The sequence below is a fragment of the Sinohyriopsis cumingii genome, chromosome 5, assembly GCF_028554795.1.
Source record: "Sinohyriopsis cumingii isolate HCF-2022 chromosome 5, ASM2855479v2, whole genome shotgun sequence".
Lineage (NCBI taxonomy): Eukaryota > Metazoa > Mollusca > Bivalvia > Unionida > Unionidae > Sinohyriopsis > Sinohyriopsis cumingii.
In genome coordinates, this window is record NC_142965.1 from 146,002,997 (window position 1) to 146,028,049 (window position 25,053).

Here is a 25,053-nt window from a genome sequence, read left to right on the forward strand (position 1 = left end):
ATGATATTGTCCATCACACAAAACTTATACGCAAGGTATTGCTTATCACACAAAGCTTGTAAGCAAAGTATTATCACACAAAGCTTGTAAGCATGGTATTGCCCATCAAATAAAGCTTGTAAGCAAGATATCGCCCATCAAACAAAGCTTGTAAGCAAGGTATTGATTATCACACAAAGAATGTAAGCAAGGTATTGCCCATCACACAAAGCTTGTAAGCAAGGTAATGCCCATCAAACAGCTTGTAAGCAAGATATTGCCCATCAAACAAAGCTTGTAAGCAAAGTATTGCCCATCACACAAAGCATGTAAGCAAGGTATTGCCCATCACACAAAGCTTGTAAGCAAGGTAATGCCCATCAAACAGAGTTTGTAAGCAAGATATTGCCCATCAAACAAAGCTTGTAAGCAAGGTATTGCCCATCACACAAAGCATGTAAGCAAGGTATTGCCCATCACACAAAGCTTGTAAGCAAGGTAATGCCCATCAAACAGAGCTTGTAAGCAAGATATTGCCCATCAAACAAAGCTTGTAAGCAAGGTATTGCCCATCACACAAAGCATGTAAGCAAGGTATTGCCCATCAAACAAAGCTTGTAAGCAAGGTATTGCCCATCACACAAAGCATGTAAGCAAGGTATTGCCCATCAAACAAAGCTTGTAAGCAAGGTATTGCCCATCACACAAAGCTAGTAAGCAAGGTATTGCCCATTACACAAAACTTGTAAGCTAGGTATTGCTTATCACACAAAGCATGTAAGCAAGATATTACCCATATTATAAAGTTTGTAAGTATGGTATTGTTCAGGCATGTGTTGTAGAGATGATGCCTTTTATGTCCAAATTATTCTTTCTTGCCACTTATAATAACAATACTTAGGATTATACCCGTACCACTCGAGGGGGGGGGGATGGTGGTATGTATGCTTATTTTTGTCTTAAATATTATATTTTTCATGCTAATTAATAGTGCAATGACTCCTGGATTCTACTGAGTACTTCACAGATGCTAGGAATGTAAATCATGGATAACACATTGGTTTTGGGGGAAAATACTCCTGAATTCTACTCATTATTTCATCAAGGCTGGCAATGTAAACCATTGATAACACATTGGTTTTGGAGGAAAATACTCCTGAATTCTACTCATTATTTCAACAAGGTTAGCAATGTAAACCATTGATAACACATTGGTTTTGGAGGAATATACTCCTGAATTCTACTCATTATTTCATCAAGGCTAGCAATGTAAACTATTAATAACACATTGGTTTTGGAGGAAAATACTCCTGGATTCTACTCAGTACTTCATAGAGGCTAGCAGTGTAAACTATTAATAACACATTGGTTTTGGAGGAAAATACTCATGATGGGCAAATGCTGGTGACTGTGAGCTACTTTTCATGCTTTTCAAGGTTTATGGATTATGACACAGCAGAGCAGGCAAGACAGCGTTGACAAATTCATTTACACATATTTGTCATACAAAATATTTTTCATTTACACATCTTGTCATACAAAATATTTGTCATTTACACATCCTTGTCATGCAAAATATGTCATTTACACATCCTTGTCATACAAAATATTTGTCATTTACACATCCTTGTCATACAAAATATTCATTTACACATCCTTGTCATACAAAATATTCATTTACACATCCTTGTCATACAAAATATGTCATTTACACATCCTTGTCATACAAAATATTCATTTACACATCCTTGTCATACAAAATATTCATTTGCACATCCTTGTCATACAAAATATGTCATTTACACGTCCTTGTCGTACAAAATATTTTTTGTTTACACATCCTTGTCATACAAAATATTCATTTACACATCCTTGTCATACAAAATATTCATTTACACATCCTTGTCATACAAAATGTGTCATTTACACATCCTTGTCATACAAAATATTCATTTACACATCCTTGTCATACAAAATATTCATTTGCACATACTTGTCATACAAAATATGTCATTTACACATCCTTGTCGTACAAAATATTTTTTGTTTACACATCCTTGTCATACAAAATATTCATTTACACATCCTTGTCATACAAAATATGTCATTTACACATCCTTGTCATACAAAATATTCATTTACACATCCTTGTCATACAAAATATTCATTTACACATCCTTGTCATACAAAATATTAATTTATACATCCTTGTCATACAAAATATTAATTTACACATCCTTGTCATACAAAATATTAATTTACACATCCTTGTCATACAAAATATTAATTTACACATCCTTGTCATACAAAATATTTTTTGTTTACACCTTGTCATTCGAAATATTCATTTACACATCCTTGTCATACAAAATATTTGTCATTTACACATCCTTGCCATACAAAATATTCATTTACACATCCTTGTCATACAGAATATTCATTTACACATCCTTGTCATACAAAATATTCATTTACACATCCTTGTCATACAAAATATTTTTTTGTTTACACCTTGTCATTCGAAATATTCATTTACACATCCTTGTCATACAAAATATTTGTCATTTACACATCCTTGTCGTACAAAATATTCATTTACACACCCTTGTCATACAAAATATACATTTACACATCCTTGTCATACAAAATATTCATTTACACATCCTTGTCATACAAAATATTCATTTACACATCCCTGTCATACAAAATATTCGGGGCCCCAAGTGGCCGAGTGGTCTAAAGCGCTCTTCGTTACGGATCACTGCCATCTCACCTCTGTCTGCGGCAGTTCGAGTCTAAGATTCAGCCAATGTGGGTATGTGAGAAAGCTTGCCAGTAGCTTCTCGTGGGTCGGTGGTTCTTTCCGGGGTTTTCTCTGGTTCTTCCTCCACCATTAATACTGGCCGCCATGTATAGCCTATCATGTGCTGCAAAATGGCGTTAAACCCCACAACAACAACAACAACAACAAAATATTCATTTACACACCCTTGTCATACAAAATATTCATTTACACATCCTTGTCATACAAAATATTTGTCATTTACACAGCCTTGTCATACAAAATATTCATTTACACATCCTTGTCATACAAAATATTTGTCATTTACACATCCCTGTCATACAAAATATTCATTACACATCCTTGTCATACAAAATATTCATTTACACATCCTTGTCATACAAAATATTCATTTACACATCTTTGTCATACAAAATATTTTTTGTTTACACCTTGTCATTCGAAATATTCATTTACACATCCTTGTCATACAAAATATTTGTCATTTACACATCCTTGTCATACAAAATATTTGTCATTTACACATCCCTGTCATACAAAATATTCATTACACATCCTTGTCATACAAAATATTCATTTACACATCCTTGTCATACAAAATATTCATTTACACATCTTTGTCATACAAAATATTTTTTGTTTACACCTTGTCATTCGAAATATTCATTTACACATCCTTGTCATACAAAATATTTGTCATTTACACATCCTTGTCATACAAAATATTTGTCATTTACACATCCCTGTCATACAAAATATTCATTACACATCCTTGTCATACAAAATATTCATTTACACATCCTTGTCATACAAAATATTCATTTACACATCTTTGTCATACAAAATATTTTTTGTTTACACCTTGTCATTCGAAATATTCATTTACACATCCTTGTCATACAAAATATTTGTCATTTACACATCCTTGTCATACAAAATATTTTTCATTTACACATCCTTGTCATACAAAATATTCATTTACACATCTTTGTCATACAGTATATTTGTCATTTACACATCCCTGTCATACAAAATATTCATTTACACATCCTTGTCATACAAAATATTCATTTACACATCCTTGTCATACAAAATATTCATTTACACATCCTTGTCATACAAAATGTAGCTTAAGTGTATTGATAACTGTAGGTACATCATTAAAACCTGCATTAGTCTTGAAAAATTGTGGAGGGACTCTTTGTGTCTTTTGCTGATTCAATGGTTTCCAATTTTGCAAAAAGATTTGGTATAAATTCATATTCAGTAATCTAGTAACAAACCCTTGTACTAAAAGAAAGTCATGTAGAAGAGTTAACCTCAGGATCATGTCCTTGTCGGTTGAAAGTGAGGATTAGAGGTTATGTAGAAGAGTTAACCTCAGGATCATGTCCTTGTAGGTTGAAAGTGAGGATTAGAGGTTATGTAGAAGAGTTAACCTCAGGATCATGTCCTTATAGGTTGAAAGTGAGGATTAGAGGTTATGTAGAAGAGTTAACCTCAGGATCATGTCCTTGTAGGTTGAAAGTGAGGATTAGAGGTTATGTAGAAGAGTTAACCTCAGGATCATGTCCTTATAGGTTGAAAGTGAGGATTAGAGGTTATGTAGAAGAGTTAACCTCAGGATCATGTCCGTGTAGGTTGAAAGTGAGGATTAGAGGTTGTGTAGAAGAGTTAACCTCAGGATCATGTCCTTATAGGTTGAAAGTGAGGATAAGAGGTTATGTAGAAGAGTTAACCTCAGGATCATGTCCTTATAGGTTGAAAGTGAGGATTAGAGGTTATGTAGAAGAGTTAACCTCAGGATCATGTCCGTGTAGGTTGAAAGTGAGGATTAGAGGTTATGTAGAAGAGTTAACCTCAGGATCATGTCCTTGTAGGTTGAAAGTGAGGATTAGAGGTTATGTAGAAGAGTTAACCTCAGGATCATGTCCTTATAGGTTGAAAGTGAGGATTAGAGGTTATGTAGAAGAGTTAACCTCAGGATCATGTCCTTATAGGTTGAAAGTGAGGATTAGAGGTTATGTAGAAGAGTTAACCTCAGGATCATGTCCTTATAGGTTGAAAGTGAGGATTAGAGGTTATGTAGAAGAGTTAACCTCAGGATCATGTCCGTGTAGGTTGAAAGTGAGGATTAGAGGTTATGTAGAAGAGTTAACCTCAGGATCATGTCCTTGTAGGTTGAAAGTGAGGATTAGAGGTTATGTAGAAGAGTTAACCTTAGGATCATGTCCTTATAGGTTGAAAGTGAGGATTAGAGGTTATGTAGAAGAGTTAACCTCAGGATCATGTCCTTGTAGGTTGAAAGTGAGGATTAGAGGTTATGTAGAAGAGTTAACCTCAGGATCATGTCCTTATAGGTTGAAAGTGAGGATTAGAGGTTATATAGAAGAGTTAACCTCAGGATCATGTCCTTGTAGGTTGAAAGTGAGGATTAGAGGTTATGTAGAAGAGTTAACCTCAGGATCATATCCTTGTAGGTTGAAGTGAGGATTAGAGGTTATGATAGATAAAGTGTCGACATTGGTAAGCAATTTTTTCAGTTCTAATAGCTAGCATTAGAAATTACCATTAGTACATTTCGATTTGTACTTTTCATAAATCTAATGCATGGTCTGGCCTGTGTATAATTAATAAAAATTTTATGATTCATTCATTATATACATACTGTCCATTGTCAATCATTACATACATATTGTCTGTTGTCAATCATTACTTGCATACTGTCAATTGTCAATTGTTACATACATACTGTCCATTGTCAATCATTACATGCATACTGTCCATTATCATTACATGCATACTGTCCATTGTCAATCATTACATGCATACTGTCCATTGTCATTACATGCATACTGTCCATTGTCATTACATACATACTGTCCATTGTCAATCATTACATGCATACTGTCCATTGTCATTACATGCATACTGTCCAATGTTATTACATGCATACTGTCCATTGTCAGTCAGACACGAGTGGCCAAGTGGTCTAAAGTGCTCTCCGTTACGGATCACTGTCATCTCACCTCTGTCTGCGTGGGTTCGAGTCTCGGATTCAGCCAATGAGGGTATATGTGAAAGCTTGCCAGTAGCTTCTCGTGGGTGGGTGGTTCTTTACGAGGTTTTCCCGGGTTCTTCCTCCACCATTAATACTGGCTGACATGTATAGCCTATCGTGTGCTGAAAAATGGCATTAAACCCTACAACAACAACAAAAACAACCATTGTTAATCATTACATGCATATTGTCCATTGTCATTCATTACATGCATACTATCTATCATCAGTCATTACATGCATACTGTCCATCATCAATCATTACATGCATACTGTCCATTGTCAGTCATTACATGCATACTGTCCATCATCAATCATTACATGCATACTGTCCATCACCAATCATTACATGCATACTGTCCATTGTCAGTCATTACATGCATACTGTCCATCATCAATCATTACATGCATACTGTCCATTGTCAGTCATTACATGCATACTGTCCATCATCAATCATTACATGCATACTGTCCATCACCAATCATTACATGCATACTGTCCATTGTCAATCATTACATGCATACTGTCCATTGTCAGTCATTACAGGCATACTGTCCATCATCAATCATTACATGCATACTGTCCATTATCAGTCATACATTGATACAGATAATTGTTTGTTCAAGAAGGTGTTTGTATACTTTCCTTGTGCAGACCAGTGTCTCACATAAAACCTACAGTATGGTCAGAATTGATCATTTTCATGAAGTCTTCCAGCTGTTTAGTTTGGGGCTAAAGCAAGGTTGAAAATACAAAGGACATGAAAACTCTCCAGAATGGGATGTCAGTATAATTTGTATTAAAACCACAGCTTAATTAAGCTGCTGATAAGATACAAAGCTGATTTTACTGTAGCAGTGAGATTTATGTATGTAACAGTGCTTTATTGGCAAGCCTTTAACACATTTCCATTCTTGTTGAGCTCACATTAGTAGAGGTGTGTGTTATTATCAGTGAAACGGTTTATCATAGTATTTTTTTGATGTTGTACATATCATGTGCTTACCAGTACATACCAGTACCTTGGTAGTTTCCATCAGTAAGTGAACATTTTTTTTTTCTTTCAGGTTGGTTTGAAGGGTTGTCAAAGAGATTTTTATCCATTGATGTACCAAAAATGTTATTACTAGCAGGTGAGTTGGTTTTTTTCAGATTTATGGCTTTGTTTATATCCCCCAACCCAATAAGGTGGAGCGTATTATATGAATCTGCCTATTGATTTGTTAGCAAATTTGGATTCTAACTCGAGTAATCCGATGTCTACAGATACCAGACTTTGTGGATTGCTTGCACTTGGGTAAGGGAGGATCCTAATAATTCAGAGATGCTGCCAGGGCATGTGAGTGTGGAAATTGTGGAAAATGTGTAGTTTGTGCACTTTGAGAACAGTAATGCATGAGAACTCCCACAAATTAATTTAAAGTTACACACATTAAAAAATACACTTAGCACAGTATCTGGGGTGTAGCTACCATATATACCATACGGCAAGATTATTCAAAGCCTATGGCCTACAGATTTTTTTTCTTATGCTGTAGATTAGGCAGGTGCCCATTGGTAAGCTTTGCATAGTGGTCCAGGCAGTGGCCCATTGGTAAGCTTTGCATAGTGGTCCAGGCAGTGGCCAATTGGTAAGCTTTGCATAGTGGTCCAGGTAGTGGCCAATTGGTAAGCTTTGCATAGTGGTCCAGGTAGTGGCCAATTGGTAAGCTCTGCATAGTGGTCCAGGTAGTGGCCAATTGGTAAGCTCTGCATAGTGGTCCAGGTAGTGGCCCATTGGTAAGCTTTGCATAATGGTCCACATGGGGCCTAGTTACACTGCTGCACAGTATGCACTTATTATTTTTAAAGTGCTTGTTGCAACCTAAGTCACACCACCAGTAGAGGTCACATACTGCTTGTCACAAGATGTCTTTTGTTCATTGATCTCCTTCATATGAGGTCACCCCATCTGCATATTAGGTCACTCCATCTTCTTGAGGTCACCCCATCTGCATATTAGGTCACCCCACCTGCATATTAGGTCACTCCATCTTCATATGAGGTCACCACATCTTATTATTAGGTACAGATATGTTTTAAGATTGCTCAGATTTGACTAATATTAGGTCAGAATTACAGCAGATTTAATAGATGTAATCTTAGTATTTGCTTCGTTAGGTTAACATCATCTGTCTCAGACCTTCATTCTAAATGTTCTAATCTGTTTTTCAGTGATTCATTGAATAAATCATATTAATGATTGCTATACAGAATGAAATGAAAATGACCTGTACATGTGTTTTAAAGTTCAGAGGTATGATAATTTATATCAAATCTTTCCAGAAATTATTTGTTCAGATATAGTTTGCTTATTGGCGTTTTAAAAAAAAAAACACAATTTGTACTTATTAAATTTATAATTGAGTTACTTGTTTTCTCTCCAACAGGCGTTGACAGATTAGATAAAGAACTCACAATAGGACAGATGCAGGGTAAGCTTTTGTTCTGGTAAGGTCAGTGGTTGCCATTCATTAGGACAGATGCAGGGTAAGCTTTTGTTCTGGTAAGGTCAGTGGTTGCCATTCATTAGGACAGATGCAGGGTAAGCTTTTGTTCTGGTAAGGTCAGTGGTTGCCATTCATTAGGACAGATGCAGGGTAAGCTTTTGTTCTGGTAAGGTCAGTGGTTGCCATTCATAGATTTACTTGGAATGTGCTGTTTTCCAGGTTTAACCCATCTTTGTTCTCTTCCTGGATCAGAGAATTCTCTCCCACTTTGTATATCTTTGAAGTCTGTAATTTATCTTTCCATTCCATGCGTATATTCTGTGGACTGTACATTTGTATGATTTGACATTGTTTGATATGTAATGAACTTTGATATAAGTTAAAGAAGTGTGAATATGACATTATACAAGCAGTTTTAGGTCTCTTACTTATTGAATTTAAAATATTAGGTACCGATATGTTATATGATTACTCAAATTTGACTAATATTAGGTACATATATGATATACAATTACTCCAGTTTGACTCATATTAGGTACAGATATGTTATAAGATTACTCAAATTGACTAATTTTAGTTACAAATATGTTATATGATTACTCCAATTTGACTAATAGTAGGTACAGACATGTTATATGATTACTCAATGTTATGTTATATGATTACTATCATGCAGCCTATTATTATTGGTCATTATTGGTGGCAATAATTACAGTAATGGCCAATCTTTGAAGGGCATTGAGGATGATTATGAAAGCTTGTTGTATGCCATCAGGTCCAAAAGCACAGTGTAAAAAACTCATCTCAGGTCTACTGCCAAGAAGGGATGTACTTATGACTCAACTAAATGACACCCTAAGCATGTTGTGTGAAAATTTCCAAATACTTTTTGTTCCGCAATACAGGACTTTCTTCAAAGAAAATCGAGTGAACCAACAATTATACCAGCGAGACCAAATCCACTTGTCCAACAGAGGTACTGCCTTGCTCCTTAGGAATATAGACCAGTATATAAGACTTATAAAAGGGGTTACGCATGAGTCAGACAACTGCTTGTATTGTGGAGAGCACGGTCATGTAACACAGCGGTGTCTGCATGGAAAACAGATTCGTTGCCATCTTTGTAACAAACTAGGACATAAGCAGAAGTTGTACACATACCAGTAGGTAGAAGGCTATGATGTACAGGCCTATGCAACACATATCCAACAACAAAATGCATTAGAATTTGTGTATACTTTTTAATGTAATAATTCTAATTCTATAAACAGGTTTCAGGCACTATCTGATTTGTGTACAAAGTGCAACTTGTTAACTTGTAAACAACTATGTGATACTGTTCAAGTTACTTCTCTTTCTGAGGCTCCTCAAGTGTCTAATGTGTCAATGTCTTCTTGTATGTATGTAAATCAGTCTCATATTGAACATTCTCATGTGTCCACTACATGTGGTCATGGTACAACAGATGGATCTTGCATGTTATCTTCTTCATGTGTTTATGTAAATAAACAAGGCGATGAAAAAGAAATCTGTCAAGTCTAAAAACAATACATGGCATACTACCTTGTCTGAAGGTCAATCCTCTGATCAAAATTGTCATGTCTTTGGGCACCTCAAAAGAGGTCTGCAAGTAATCAACCTAAATATTCAACACATCCTCCCTAAACTGAATGAGATAAAGTTAATATTACAGCAAACTAGATCAGTCAGTATTCTAGGTCTATGTGAAACCTTTCTTTCTGATGATACTGATGATTTGGCTCTCCAAATACAGGGCTTAAACTTTGAAAGAAAAGATAGAGACTCCATGGGTGGGGTGGGGGTATTATTCTCTGTGTAGACAGTTCCATTAGTTATAACAGATGTGTTGATCTAGAGACTAATGGGGTAGAGAGTATCTGGATTGAAGTAACCCTTCCTTGCCCAATCAAAGCCATTACTCTTCTGTTCATTTTACAGGCCACCTAGTTCCACAGCTGATTGGATTGATATATTTGAGGTGCAGATTCAAAAAGCATTACTAAAGGAAGATTTAGAAACTATCATATTAGGTGATTTTAACATTGACTACATGAAAACTCATCATTAACATGGATAAGTAACTTTGAAACTTACAGCTTCACTCAGTTAACACCACAATTAGAAATAAAAGTGCTACTTTCATTTATCATGTCTGTGCTACTAAACCTGAAAACATAAGTTAAATTAATGTGCCAGTGTATGCACTGAGTGACCACTACCAAGTCTGTATAACTAGACATGTTCCGAAATCATCTAAAAATGGCCAACACATTGAAATACAATACGGGGACTTCAAACAGTTTGATGAGGAAATGTTCTTAAATGATTTAGTTTGCAAACCCTTCCAATCGGTCTGCAATATAGCTGATGTCAACACTGCCTTAGACAAATAATATCAGATGTTCAGTGCAGCCTTAGACAAGCATGCCCCAATTAAAACAGAAAGGGTTAAACACCAAATTACACCCAAGTGGGTTACCCCTGAGATCAATGAGACTAGGCACCAAAGAGATACTTTCCACAAGAAAAAAGACATGAGAAGCTATAGAAAGTGGAGGAATAAAACTAAGCACCTGATAGATAAGGCAAAAGAGAAATACTATAAACAGGCTAAAATGATGAAAGTAACAGTACCAAAACATTGTGGAAGCATCTAAAGAGCTGAACCCATTCAACAGTTGTCTTCCCCCTAGACTTGAGCAAAATGATGACATAGTTACATCTGTACAAGACATTGTGGAAATGTTCAACATTTCTTCATAAGCATCTCCAGTAAGAGTATTCAGAACCAGACTAACATCCCAATTGAACTTGATGCTCTTCTATTATTTATAAGAGCTAAAATCCCTGATGACAATTATTTTTCAATAGCTAATGTTAGTGAAGCTGATGTTTTTGATATGCTAATTAAGGTGAATATTAATAAATCCTCTGTATTAGGTGATATTGGTCCACGAATCCTCAAAATTGCTGCACCAGTAATAACAAAGTCACTAACGCATATCATAAATATAAGTATAATGAGTGGTAATTTTCCAGAAACACTGAAATGTGCAAAGGTTACTCTTTAAGAAAGGAGATAAGAAGGATCCAGGGAATTACAGACCAATATCAATTCTACCTGTATTGTCAAAACTGTTTGAAAAGCATGTAGCCATTCAGGTCTATAAATTTTTTGAAACTCTCTATTTCATAAAGCTCAATCAGGATTTAGAAAGTAAGAAAGTACCACTTGTGCCAAACAGAACTTATAAAATTAACTGATCTTTGGCTGAAGGAAATGGATAATGGACATATGACTGGGATTGTTTTCCTTGACTTCAAGAAAGCCTTTGATCTTGTTGATCATAAAATTCCGCTGCAAAAGTTGAACTGTTACAGGTTTGACAATCCTTCTTTAAACTGGTTTAGATCATACCTAAACCAAAGGTCTGAACAAGTAAGCATTGGCAATATTAGCTCTCAAACTCGCACTATTCATTCAGGGGTCCCTCAAGGCTCAGTTTTGGGCCCTCTCCTCTTCCTTATCTGTATCAATTATCTACCATTAAATAGTGAATCCACAAATACAGATTTGTTTGCAGATGATGCAACCTTGTATACATCTAGTTCTGATACTGAAGTTATCCAAACAAGATTAAACTAACGAGTCACTCTCTATAAATAAAGCATTATTATTATTATTATTATTATTATCATTATTACTGAAATCCTATCATCCACCCTAGTAGTATTGGTCATTGAAATCTTATCATCCAGCCTATTATTATTGGTCATTGAAAGTCCGTCCACTTCATCAAGCTGACATTCCTGACTTTAAAATATTATGATGTCTGTAAAGATGCCACCAAGAATCTGAAAATTTCCGTGGAAATTTCAGTGGCTGTCCAGAAGCTAGAAGTCAGATAAATATACAGAACCAAAGCTTATGATACAACAAAAGCTTGCCACACCATTAAAACTTATCGTACCATTAAAGCTTATAATAGAATTAAAGCTTGTCAATCCATTAAAGCTTGTCAATCCATTAAAGCTTGTCAATCCATTAAAGCTTGTCATACCATTAAATCATACCATTAAAGCTTGTCATACCATTAAAGCTTATCATTGAATTAAAGCTTGTCACACCATTAAAGCTTGTCATACCATTAAAGCTTGTCATACCATTAAAGCTTGTCACACCATTAAAGCTTGTCATACCATTAAAGCTTGTCACACCATTAAAGCTTGTCATAGAATTAAAGCTTGTCACACCATTAAAGCTTGTCATACTATTAAAGCTTATCATAGAATTAAAGCTTGTCACACCATTAAAGCTTGTCATTTGTCATGCCATTAAAGAAAGGAAACAAAGAAAGATTTTTTCTCTGGATTGAACTCTTACATGTGAATTAAATCATTATGGATAATGGTGTGGAAATTCATGGATAATGGTGTGGAAATTCATGGATAATGGTATGGAAATTCATGGATAATGGTGTGGAAATTCATGGATAATGGTGTGGAAATTCATGGATAATGGTATGGAAAATCATTGACAGTGGGACATGTGAGTAATATTAGTTACTGATGAAGGCAGTGAGATATTGCTGAAAATTTCAAAATCTTAAGATGCATAGGCTCTTTGCATGGGAAATTAATAATGATTACAGAAACTCTATTTATAACATCTGGAAAAAATAACTGGATTGTGGTTGCCTAGTCAATAGAGAAAATGATCAATGAAAGATCAGTTAAATTAACCAAAGCTGACCTGGGGCAGTCATTGCCCCGAGTGGCTGAGTGGTCTAAAGCGCTCTCCGTTATGGATCACTCTCACTTCTGTCTGCGTGGGTTCGAGTCTAGGACTTGGCCAATGTGGGTATGTGAGAAAGCTTGCCAGTAGCTTCTCGTGGGTCGGTGGTTCTTCATGGGGGTTTTCCCGGGTTCTTCCTCTACCATTAATACTGGCCACCATGCATAGCCTATTGTGTTCTGAAAAATGGTGTTAAACCCCACAATAACAACAACAACCTGCAGCAGTCACCAATTTCTAAATGGAAATTTCATATCCTGACTTAAAACATTGGATGAATTGGCATGTATGGTTTACAATGGAAGATATGTGAAATAAAAGCTATGTACAACAAGGTTTGAAACAAGAATTATATCATTGTTGAGTGATATTCTTCCTTTAGAACAAATTGCAGCAATGAGATGATATTGTTGTTCTGCTGACATTCAGGTCTTAATGCATTTTAAACCAAAGTATGTACTGTACCTTGCCAGTGTCGACTGACAGTAGAATACATTCTTATCACTACTACCTTGTGAGGCTGGAGTTTTTCTGTGAACACAGGGAAGAAGCCTTTTTGTGATATAGTGGTGAGATAAGTTTTTATGTGATATCAGTGAATAAGGTTACCAATGATGTAGCTGTGAGACTAAAGGTTTTATATGTATTCAGTGAAGAATGGTGTAGCAGTCAGACATAAGTTTTTTATAAACTCAGTAAAGAAGATTTTGTTGTTGTAAGAGTGAGAAGTTTTTATGTGAATTCAGTAAAGAATCTTTTCAGTGATGTAGCAGTGAGATTGAAGTTTTTTTTATATGAACTTAGTTAAGGAGCTTTTCAGCAGTGAGACTTAAGTACTTTACATTGTCTTACAACTGTCCTTATTTTCAGCAGTGAGACTTAAGTACTTTACACTGTCTTACAACTGTCCTTATTTTCAGCAGTGAGACTTAAGTACTTTACACTGTCTTACAACTGTCCTTATTTTCAGCAGTGAGACTTAAGTACTTTACATTGTCTTACAACTGTCCTTATTTTGTATACCTTTTAAAAGTTTCTGACAGTTATACTATTATTTTAAAATCTTGTAAGACAACATGATTATGTTTTTTTTGGGATGGTTTATCTTCTGCAGCTTTTATCTTTAATTTTTTAAAACTTGAAATCAGCACCTTTTTGCCATGATAATGTTCAGTTAAATCCCTTACACATACATACATTTTGAAGCAGTTATTGTAAATATGAATCGTTTGCTAATGCAGTGATGATTGGTATCTCTGGACTGGTTCTAAAATATATTTATATTCATCATATGTAGCATGATTCATTTGAAACTGTGAACCATTACATATTGTTGATGTTGGTAGTGATTTCAGTCAATAAAAGATTTGTGATCTACACATTTCTGACTCTTTACTTTACATTTATTTAAATGGCATAAATTTCTGACTGAAATAAAGTGTGGTTACTTGTTTCCAATATAATTTAAACCCTGGTTTAATAAGGTGTGATAATTTGTTTCCAATAGTATATTCCTAAATTGCATATGGCCTGAATAAAGTGTGGTCACTTTATTTCAATACAGTGGATTCCTAAATGACATATAGCTTGAATAGTTGCTTAGAGTGATATATTTGCATGTAAAATTATTGATGGATTATTATTGAACAATATCCACAAGTCTACCCACTCACTGATTGGTTTGTAATGTTAATTTTCTGACTTCAAGAACTATTTTTCTGGGCAGTTTTTGTTTTTTATTCTTGTTGATAATTGATTAATTTGGGACAATCTTGATAATCAACATTTGACTTTTTGTTATTTCAGGGAAGTTTCAAATGCAGGTACTGCCTCAGTGTGGTCATGCTGTGCATGAAGATGTCCCAGATAGGGTAAGGTTATATGCACACAGGACATGGTTTAGATAGGGTAAGGTTATATGCACACAGGACATGGTTTGAGATAGGGTAAGGTTATATGCGCACAGGACATGGTTTAGATAGGGTAAGGTTATATGCACACAGGACATGGTTTGAGACAGGGTAAGGTTACATGCACACAGGACATGGTTTGAGACAGGGTAAGGTTATATGCACACAGGAAATGGTTTTAGATAGGGTAAGGTTATATGCATACAGGACATGGTTTTAGACAGGGTAAGGTTATATGCACACAGGACATGGTTTTAGACAGGGCAAGGTTATATGCACACAGGACATGGTTTGAGACAGGGTAAGGTTATATGCACACAGGAAATGGTTTTAGATAGGGTAAGGTTATATGCACACAGGACATGGTTTTAGACAGGGTAAGGTTATATGCACACAGGAAATGGTTTTAGATAGGGTAAGGTTATATGCATACAAGACATGGTTTTAGACAGGGTAAGGTTATATGCACACAGGACATGGTTTTAGACAGGGTAAGGTTATATGCACACAGGACATGATTTTATATAGGGTAAGGTTATATGCACACAGGACATGGTTTTAGATAGGGTAAGGTTATATGCACACAGGACATGGTTTGAGATAGGGTAAGGTTATATGCACACAGGACATGGTTTGAGATAGGGTAAGGTTATATGCACACAGGACATGGTTTGAGACAGGGTAAGGTTATAGGCACACAGGAAATGGTTTTAGATAGGGTAAGGTTATATGCACACGGGACATGCTTTGAGATAGGGTAAGGTTATATGCACACAAGACATGGTTTTAGATAGGGTAAGGTTATATGCACACAGGATATGGTTTTAGATAGGGTAAGGTTATATGCACACAGGACATGGTTTTAGATAGGGTAAGGTTATATGCACACAGGACATGGTTTGAGATAGGGTAAGGTTATATGCACACAGGACATGGTTTGAGACAGGGTAAGGTTATAGGCACACAGGAAATGGTTTTAGATAGGGTAAGGTTATATGCACACGGGACATGCTTTGAGATAGGGTAAGGTTATATGCACACAAGACATGGTTTTAGATAGGGTAAGGTTATATGCACACAGGACATGGTTTGAGACAGGGTAAGGTTATATGCACACAGGACATGGTTCTAGATAGTGTTAGGTTATATGCACACAGGACATGGTTTTAGATAGGGTAAGGTTATATGCACACAGGACATGGTTTGAGATAGGGTAAGGTTATATGCACACAGGACATGGTTTGAGACAGGGTAAGGTTATAGGCACACAGGAAATGGTTTTAGATAGGGTAAGGTTATATGCACACGGGACATGCTTTGAGATAGGGTAAGGTTATATGCACACAAGACATGGTTTTAGATAGGGTAAGGTTATATGCACACAGGACATGGTTTGAGACAGGGTAAGGTTATATGCACACAGGACATGGTTCTAGATAGTGTTAGGTTATATGCACACAGGACATGGTTTTAGATAGGGTAAGGTTATATGCACACAGGACATGGTTTGAGATAGGGTAAGGTTATATGCACACAGGACATGGTTTGAGATAGGGTAAGGTTATATGCACACAGGACATGGTTTTAGATAGGGTAAGGTTATATGCACACAGGACATGGTTTTAGATAGGGTAAGGTTATATGCACACAGGAAATGGTTTTAGATAGGGTAAGGTTATATGCACACAGGACATGGTTTGAGACAGGGTAAGGTTATATGCACACAGGACATGGTTTTAGATAGGGTAAGGTTATATGCACACAGGACATGGTTTTAGATAGGGTAAGGTTACATGCACACAGGACATGGTTTTAGATAGGGTAAGGTTATATGCACACAGGACATGATTTGAGATAGGGTAAGGTTATATGCACACAGGACATGGTTTTAGATAGGGTAAGGTTATATGCACACAGGACATGGTTTGAGATAGGGTAAGGTTATATGCACACAGGACATGGTTTGAGATAGGGTAAGGTTATATGCACACAGGAAATGGTTTTAGATAGGGTAAGGTTATATGCACACAGGACATGGTTTTAGATAGGGTAAGGTTATGTGCACACAGGAAATGGTTTTAGATAGGGTAAGGTTATATGCACACAGGACATGGTTTGAGACAGGGTAAGGTTATATGCACACAAGACATGGTTTTAGATAGGGTAAGGTTATATGCACACAGGACATGGTTTGAGATAGGGTAAGGTTATATGCACACAGGACATGGTTTGAGATAGGGTAAGGTTATATGCACACAGGACATGGTTTGAGATAGGGTAAGGTTATATGCAAACAAGACATGGTTTTAGACAGGGTAAGGTTATATGCACACAGGACATGGTTTTAGATAGGGTAAGGTTATATGCACACAGGACATGGTTTTAGATAGGGTAAGGTTATATGCACACAGGACATAGCTTGAGATAGGGTAAGGTTATATACACTCAAGATATGTTTTGGCCATTCATGTACTTTCAGATAGCAAAATATAGGTATCACGTTTGGTATAAACATAGAAACACTTTGGTGTCCATGTTCATATGCCTGTCAATGTGTATGTCTGTCAGTATGACCATTCACAGAATGTGTATGTCTGTCAGCATGACCATTCACACAATGTTTATGTCTGTCATTATGACCATTCACAGAATGTGTATGTCTGTCAGTATGACTATTCACACAATGTGTATGTCTGTCATTATGACCATTCACACAATGTGTATGTCTGTCATTATGACCATTCACACAATGTGTATGTCTGTCATTATGACCATTCACACAATGTGTATGTTTGTCAGTATGACCATTCACAGAATGTGTATGTCTGTCATTATGACCATTCACACAATGTGTATGTCTGTCAGTATGACCATTCATACAATGTGTATGTCTGTCAGTATGACCATTCACAGAATGTGTATGTCTGTCAGTATGACCATTCACAGAATGTGTATGTCTGTCATTATGACCATTCACACAATGTGTATGTCTCTCAGTATGACCATTCACACAATGTGTATGTCTGTCAGTATGACCATTTACACACTGTATGTCTGTCAGTATGACCATTCAGACCCTAAAAATTCTGGTCAGTGTTGATGTACACATTGTTGAAGTTTTTTACTTTCTGGATGATTAAAATGTTAGGCTTGACAGAAGGAATATTTTTTTAATTTGAATTGATATTATTGTCATCGTTATGAAGAATTTTATTTTTATTTTTGATTTCACTTGCAAAGAGATAATTTTCCTCACATTTCATTGAATCAGTGTTAAGTTTTGGCAGTACTATAATATATTATTACAATTACTAAAAAGTACTATAAGATACTGAAATATTGCATTAATCAAAAATATACTATCAGTACACTCATGAAAATAGTAGTATCGGATACTGTATATCACATTTATGAAAATGGTAATATTAGTTGCTGTCTATCTTACAAAAATGTTACTAACAGCTGCCTCGCTTGGTACTCAACATTAAGAGGTTAGTGTTAGGACTGGTCGGCCAGGTGTCGGGATAATGTGACTGGGTTGGACATCATGCTACATGTCTGTGGCATAATGTCCGATTGCTGGACATCACTATAAACTGCCACACTGCAGACATCATAGTGATATGACTAAAAAAAATTTAAAGCTACATTAAAAATCCAAATCACATACACACACAGATACTGTTTATTACATTTATGAAAAGAAAATGGTAATATCAGATACTGTCTGTTACATTTATTTAAAAGGTACTCTCAGAGACAGTTTATTTTATTTACTTAAAAGTTACCACCTGATAATTTTGATTACATTAATGAAAAAAGTATAATCTGATACTGTTGATTACATTTGCTAACAATTTATATAAGATACTGTCTTTATTGCATTCATTAAAATGGTAATATCACTCTATTACATTTACTAAAAGGTACTATCAGATACTGCCTGTATTACATTAATCAGCATTTTAGTATTAACTAAGTAGAAAACGACAAGCACTAATGGCTACAATTTACTTTGCTATTTTACAGTTGTGTCAGTCTGTATTTGCTTCTGTTATTTGACTGCCTTAGAACAGTATAATTTTAATGTTCATACTGATATATATATTGCACCCAAGATTGCCAGTATAGTGACGTCTATTGTTGTGATATTGCCACCAAAATTGCCAGTATAGTGATGGCTATTGTTGTGATATTGCCACCAAAGTTACCAGTTAAATGATGTCTATTGTTGTGATATTGCTACCAAGATTGCCAGTTAAATGATGTCTATTGTTGTGATATTACTACCAAGATTGCCAGTAAAGTGATGTCTATTGTTGTGATATTGCCACCAAAATGGCCAGTATAGTGATGTCTATTGTTGTGATATTGCCACCAAAGTTACCAGTTAAATGATGTCTATTGTTGTGATATTGCTACCAAGATTGCCAGTAAAGTGATGTCTATTGTTGTGATATTGCCACCAAAATTGCCAGTATAGTGATGTCTGTTGTTTTGATATTGCCACCAAAGTTGCCTGTTAATGATGTCATTTATTTTTGTATTGCCAGTGAGGTTGCCAGTGAAGTGGTCCCTATTGTTGAGATATTTTTGTTTTTTGCGTGAGTCTTTAAAATCAGATTTGGTGGTTACCCTTGAATAATTGATATACATTTTAGTTTCTTCATGCAAGTGCCATTATTTTTGTTGATGCCTTTCACCTCCTATGCACTCATGGATGTTTAGTTTTGGAACTCTTTAGCTTAGTATGTTTCTTTTTAGTTTTACTGGAAATTTAATTGAAAGTTAAGTACAATGATATCAGTCTTTTGGCTGTAATGGACTATTTACCAGTATTAATCAATAAAACAATTGTCTTTTGGCTGTAATACACTACTTACCAGTTTCAGTCAATAAAACAATTGTCTTTAGGCTGTAAAGGATTATTTACCAGTATCAACAAAACAGTTGCCATTTGGCTGTAATGGACTATTTACCAGTATTAATCAATAAAAAAAATTGTATTTTGGCTGTAATAAACTACGTACTAGTATTAATCAATAAAACAATTGCCATTTGGCTGTAATGGATTATTTACCAGTATTAATCAATAAAACAATTGCCATTTGGCTGTAATGGATTATTTACCAGTATTAATCAATAAAACAATTGCCATTTGGCTGTAATGGACTATTTACCAGTATTAATCAATAAAACAATTGCCATTTGGCTGTAATGGACTATTTACCAGTATTAATCAATAAAACAATTGCCATTTGGCTGTAATGGACTATTTACCAGTATTAATCAATAAAACAATTGCCATTTGGCTGTAATGGACTATTTACCAGTATTAATCAATAAAACAATTGCCATTTGGCTGTAATGGACTATTTACCAGTATTAATCAATAAAACAATTGCCATTTGGCTGTAATGGACTATTTACCAGTAATAATCAATAAAAAGAATTGTCTTTTGGCTGTAATAAACTACGTACCAGTATTGATCCATGAAACAATTGTCTTTTGGCCGCAGTAAACTACTTCCCAATTTTAATCAATAAAACAACTGCATTTTGACTGTAATGGACTATTAATCAGCATTAACCAATAAAACAATTAAGAGTACTACAGAAACAGGTTTTTGATTGGGATAGCTTTATTAAGCCTGTATTATCACAACTTTCAACACCTCACAGTAACCTTAGAGTTTCTTATGTGTTAGAATTGTTATAATCACATACATGTATGCTGGTTTCTGTTTCAAATGCCAACTTGTAACTTTCCAATAACCATTTTGACATATGGACAAAACTACATTATTGCATTATGTTATAAGTCAATTGAATTAACAGATTTGATATCATAAGGATAGTTCAAGGCCATCAGGCTGAAACATTGATATATCTTATGAAACGACTCAGAACAAAACAGATGCATTTTTTGTATTTATTACATTCACCCTCCTGTGCATTTTCCAAATATTTTCCAGCAAACAGTGTGAATGGAAATGGAAACTTATGAAATTTAAACAAGTTTGATTGTATCAAAGCATATCGATGCACAGACATCATGGAAAAGCCCTAAATGGTTTGTTCCAGTCTTGGAGTGCGATATTGAACCACAGTCTAGTGAATCAGATCAGCCCTTGAAAAATGGGTATGTAATAAATTGATTTACCTGTCTATACCATGGCTGGTCTGTGTCTCAAAGAATCATCAGCAACCTTGTGTAGTCTGAATTTAAAGTAATAGTACAGTGTATGTACAGTTTAAACTAATAGTACAGTGTATGTACAGTTTAAACTGATAGTACATTGTATGTACAGTTTAAACTGATGGTACAGTGTATGTACAGTTTAAACTGATAGTACAGTGTATGTACAGTTTAAAGCTGATAGTACAGTGTATGTAGTTTTAAACTAAACAGTTTAAACTAATAGTAGGGGCCCCGAGTGGCCGAGTGGTCTAAAGCGCTCTCCGTTACGGATCACTGCCATCTCACCTCTGCGTGGGTTCGAGTCTCAGATTCGGCTAATGTGGGTATGTGAGAAAGCTTGCCAGTAGCTTTTCGTGGGTCGGTGGTTCTTTCTGGGGTTTTCCCAGGTTCTTCCTCCACCATTAATACTGGCCACCATGTATAGCCTATCTTGTGCTGAAAAATGGTGTTAAACCCCACAACAACAACATTAAACTAATAGTACAGTGTATGTACAATTTAAAGCTGATAGTACATCATATGTGCAATTTAAAGCTGATTGTGCTATGTGTACAATTTAAAGCTGATAGTACAGTGTATGTACAGTTTAAACTGATAGTACAATGTACAATTTAAAGCTGCTTGTACATCATATGTGCAATTTAAAGCTGATTGTACTGTGTACAATTTAAAGCTGATAGTACAGTGTATGTACAGTTTAAACTGATAGTACAGTGTATGTACAGTTAATGTATTTACAACTTTGGCTCATATAAACACCTGTACAATGCAAACTTCATAGATCCAGACCTGCTGGGACATTGTAATTCTGTCTGTGAATATCAAATGAACATTGTAGAGCCTAATACATGAGAGTATTATAAGCTGTACTGTTGAGTGTATGTTACACATGGTAATTTATGAAACTGTACTACACTGGCACATGATGGAGCTTACCATTTGTAGTTGGGTGTATGTTACACGTAATTTATTATACTGTAATACACTGGCACATGATGGAGTTTACCATTTGTAGTTGGGTGTATGTTACACGTAATTTATTATACTGTAATACACTGGCACATGATGGAGTTTACCATTTGTAGTTGGGTGTATGTTACACATAATTTATTATACTGTAATACACTGGCATATGATGGAGTTTACCATTTGTAGTTGGGTGTATGTTACACATGGTAATTTATTATACTGTTCTACACTGGCACATGATGGAGTTTACCATTTTGTAGTTGGGTGTATGTTACACGTAATTTATTATACTGTAATACACTGGCACATGATGGAGCTTACCATTTGTAGTTGGGTGTATGTTACACGTAATTTATTATACTGTAATACACTGGCACATGATGGAGTTTACCATATGTAGTTGGGTGTATGTTACACGTAATTTATCATACTGTAATACACTGGCACATGATGGAGCTTACCATTTGTAGTTGGGTGTATGTTACACATGGTAATTTATTATACTGTTCTACACTGGCACATGATGGAGTTTACCATTTTGTAGTTGGGTGTATGTTACACGTAATTTATTATACTGTAATACACTGGCACATGATGGAGCTTACCATTTGTAGTTGGGTGTATGTTACACGTAATTTATCATACTGTAATACACTGGCACATGATGGAGTTTACCATTTGTAGTTGGGTGTATGTTACACATGGTAATTTATTATACTGTAATACACTGGCACATGATGGAGTTTACCATTTGTAGTTGGGTGTATGTTACACATGGTAATTTATTATACTGTAATACACTGGCACATGATGGAGTTTACCATTTGCAGTTGGGTGTATGTTACACATAATTTATTATACTGTAATACACTGGCACATGATGGAGCTTACCATTTGTAGTTGGGTGTATGTTACACGTAATTTATCATACTGTAATACACTGGCACATGATGGAGTTTACCATTTGTAGTTGGGTGTATGTTACACATGGTAATTTATTAAACTGTTCTACACTGGCACATGATAGAGTTTACCATTTGTAGTTGGGTGTATGTTACACATGGTAATTTATTATACTGTAATACACTGGCACATGATGGAGTTTACCATTTGCAGTTGGGTGTATGTTACACATAATTTATTATACTGTAATACACTGGCACATGATGGAGCTTACCATTTGTAGTTGGGTGTATGTTACACGTAATTTATCATACTGTAATACACTGGCACATGATGGAGTTTACCATTTGTAGTTGGGTGTATGTTACACATGGTAATTAATTATACTGTAATACACTGGCACATGATGGAGTTTACCATTTGTAGTTGGGTGTATGTTACACATGGTAATTTATTAAACTGTTCTACACTGGCACATGATAGAGTTTACCATTTGTAGTTGGGTGTATGTTACACATGGTAATTTATTATACTGTAATACACTGGCACATGATGGAGTTTACCATTTGCAGTTGGGTGTATGTTACACATAATTTATTATACTGTAATACACTGGCACATGATGGAGCTTACCATTTGTAGTTGGGTGTATGTTACACGTAATTTATCATACTGTAATACACTGGCACATGATGGAGTTTACCATTTGTAGTTGGGTGTATGTTACACATGGTAATTAATTATACTGTAATACACTGGCACATGATGGAGTTTACCATTTGTAGTTGGGTGTATGTTACACATGGTAATTTATTATACTGTACTACACTGGCACATGATGGAGTTTACCATTTGTAGTTGGGTGTATGTTACACATAATTTATCATACTGTAATACACTGGCACATGATGGAGTTTTACCATTTGCAGAAGGATGCATGTTATGCATGGACATTATTACACTTCCATACATTGTTATATGATGGCGCTCTACTGTTTGCATGTTATGCATGGACATTATTACACTTCCATACACTGTTATATGATGGCACTCTACTCTTTGCATGTTATGCATGGACATTATTCCACTTCCATACACTGTTATATGATGGCACTCTACTGTTTGCATGTTATACATGGACATTATTACACTTCCATACACTGTTATATGATGGCGCTCTACTGTTTGCATGTTATACATGGACATTATTATATTTCCATACACTGTTATATGATGGCACTCTACTGTTTGCATGTTATACATGGACATTATTACACTTCCATACACTGTTATTTGATGGCACTCTACTGTTTGCATGTTAAACAGGATTATTTATTACACTTCCATACACTGGCACATGATGGGGCAGTACTGTTTGCTGCAAAGTGCATGTAATAGTAATAAACACAATTCAGAATAACAGTTCAATCATGTGGTTGGTACCCAGTGAAAATAACAATTGAGTCATGTGGTTGCTACCCAATGAAAATAACAATTTAGTCATGTGGTTGCTACCCAATGAAAATAATAATTGAATCATGTGGTTGCTACCCAGTGAAAATAACAATTGTGTCATGTGGTTGCTACCCAATGAAAATAATTGAGTCATGTGGTTGCTACCCAGTGAAAATAACAATTGTGTCATGTGGTTGCTACCCAATGAAAATGATAATTGAGTCATGTGGTTGCTACCCAATGAAAGTTACAGTTCAATCATGTGGTTGCTACCCAATGAAAATAACAATTGAGTAATGTTTGCTACCCAATGAAAATAATAATTGAGGCTTGTGGGTGGTACCCAATGAAAATAACAATTGAGTCATGTGGTTGCTACCCAGTGAAAATAACAATTGTGTCATGTAGTTGCTACACAATGAATATAACAGTTATCATGTGGTTGCTACCATTGAAAATAACAGTT

The 25,053-nt window shown here is 35.4% G+C and overlaps 1 protein-coding gene across 2 annotated transcripts in view; it reads left to right on the forward strand.

Moving 5' to 3' along the window:
* Positions 1-25,053, forward strand: part of LOC149800412 (protein phosphatase methylesterase 1-like) — an 84,856-nt gene that overhangs the window by 49,891 nt on the left and 9,912 nt on the right. For both annotated transcript variants that reach the window (XM_089960052.1, XM_089960051.1), the window contains exons 12-14: positions 6,911-6,976; positions 8,273-8,317; positions 14,955-15,019. In XM_089960052.1, the coding sequence (XP_089816178.1) occupies positions 6,911-6,976; positions 8,273-8,317; positions 14,955-15,019 (176 nt within the window). The remainder of the gene's footprint in view (positions 1-6,910; positions 6,977-8,272; positions 8,318-14,954; positions 15,020-25,053) is intronic.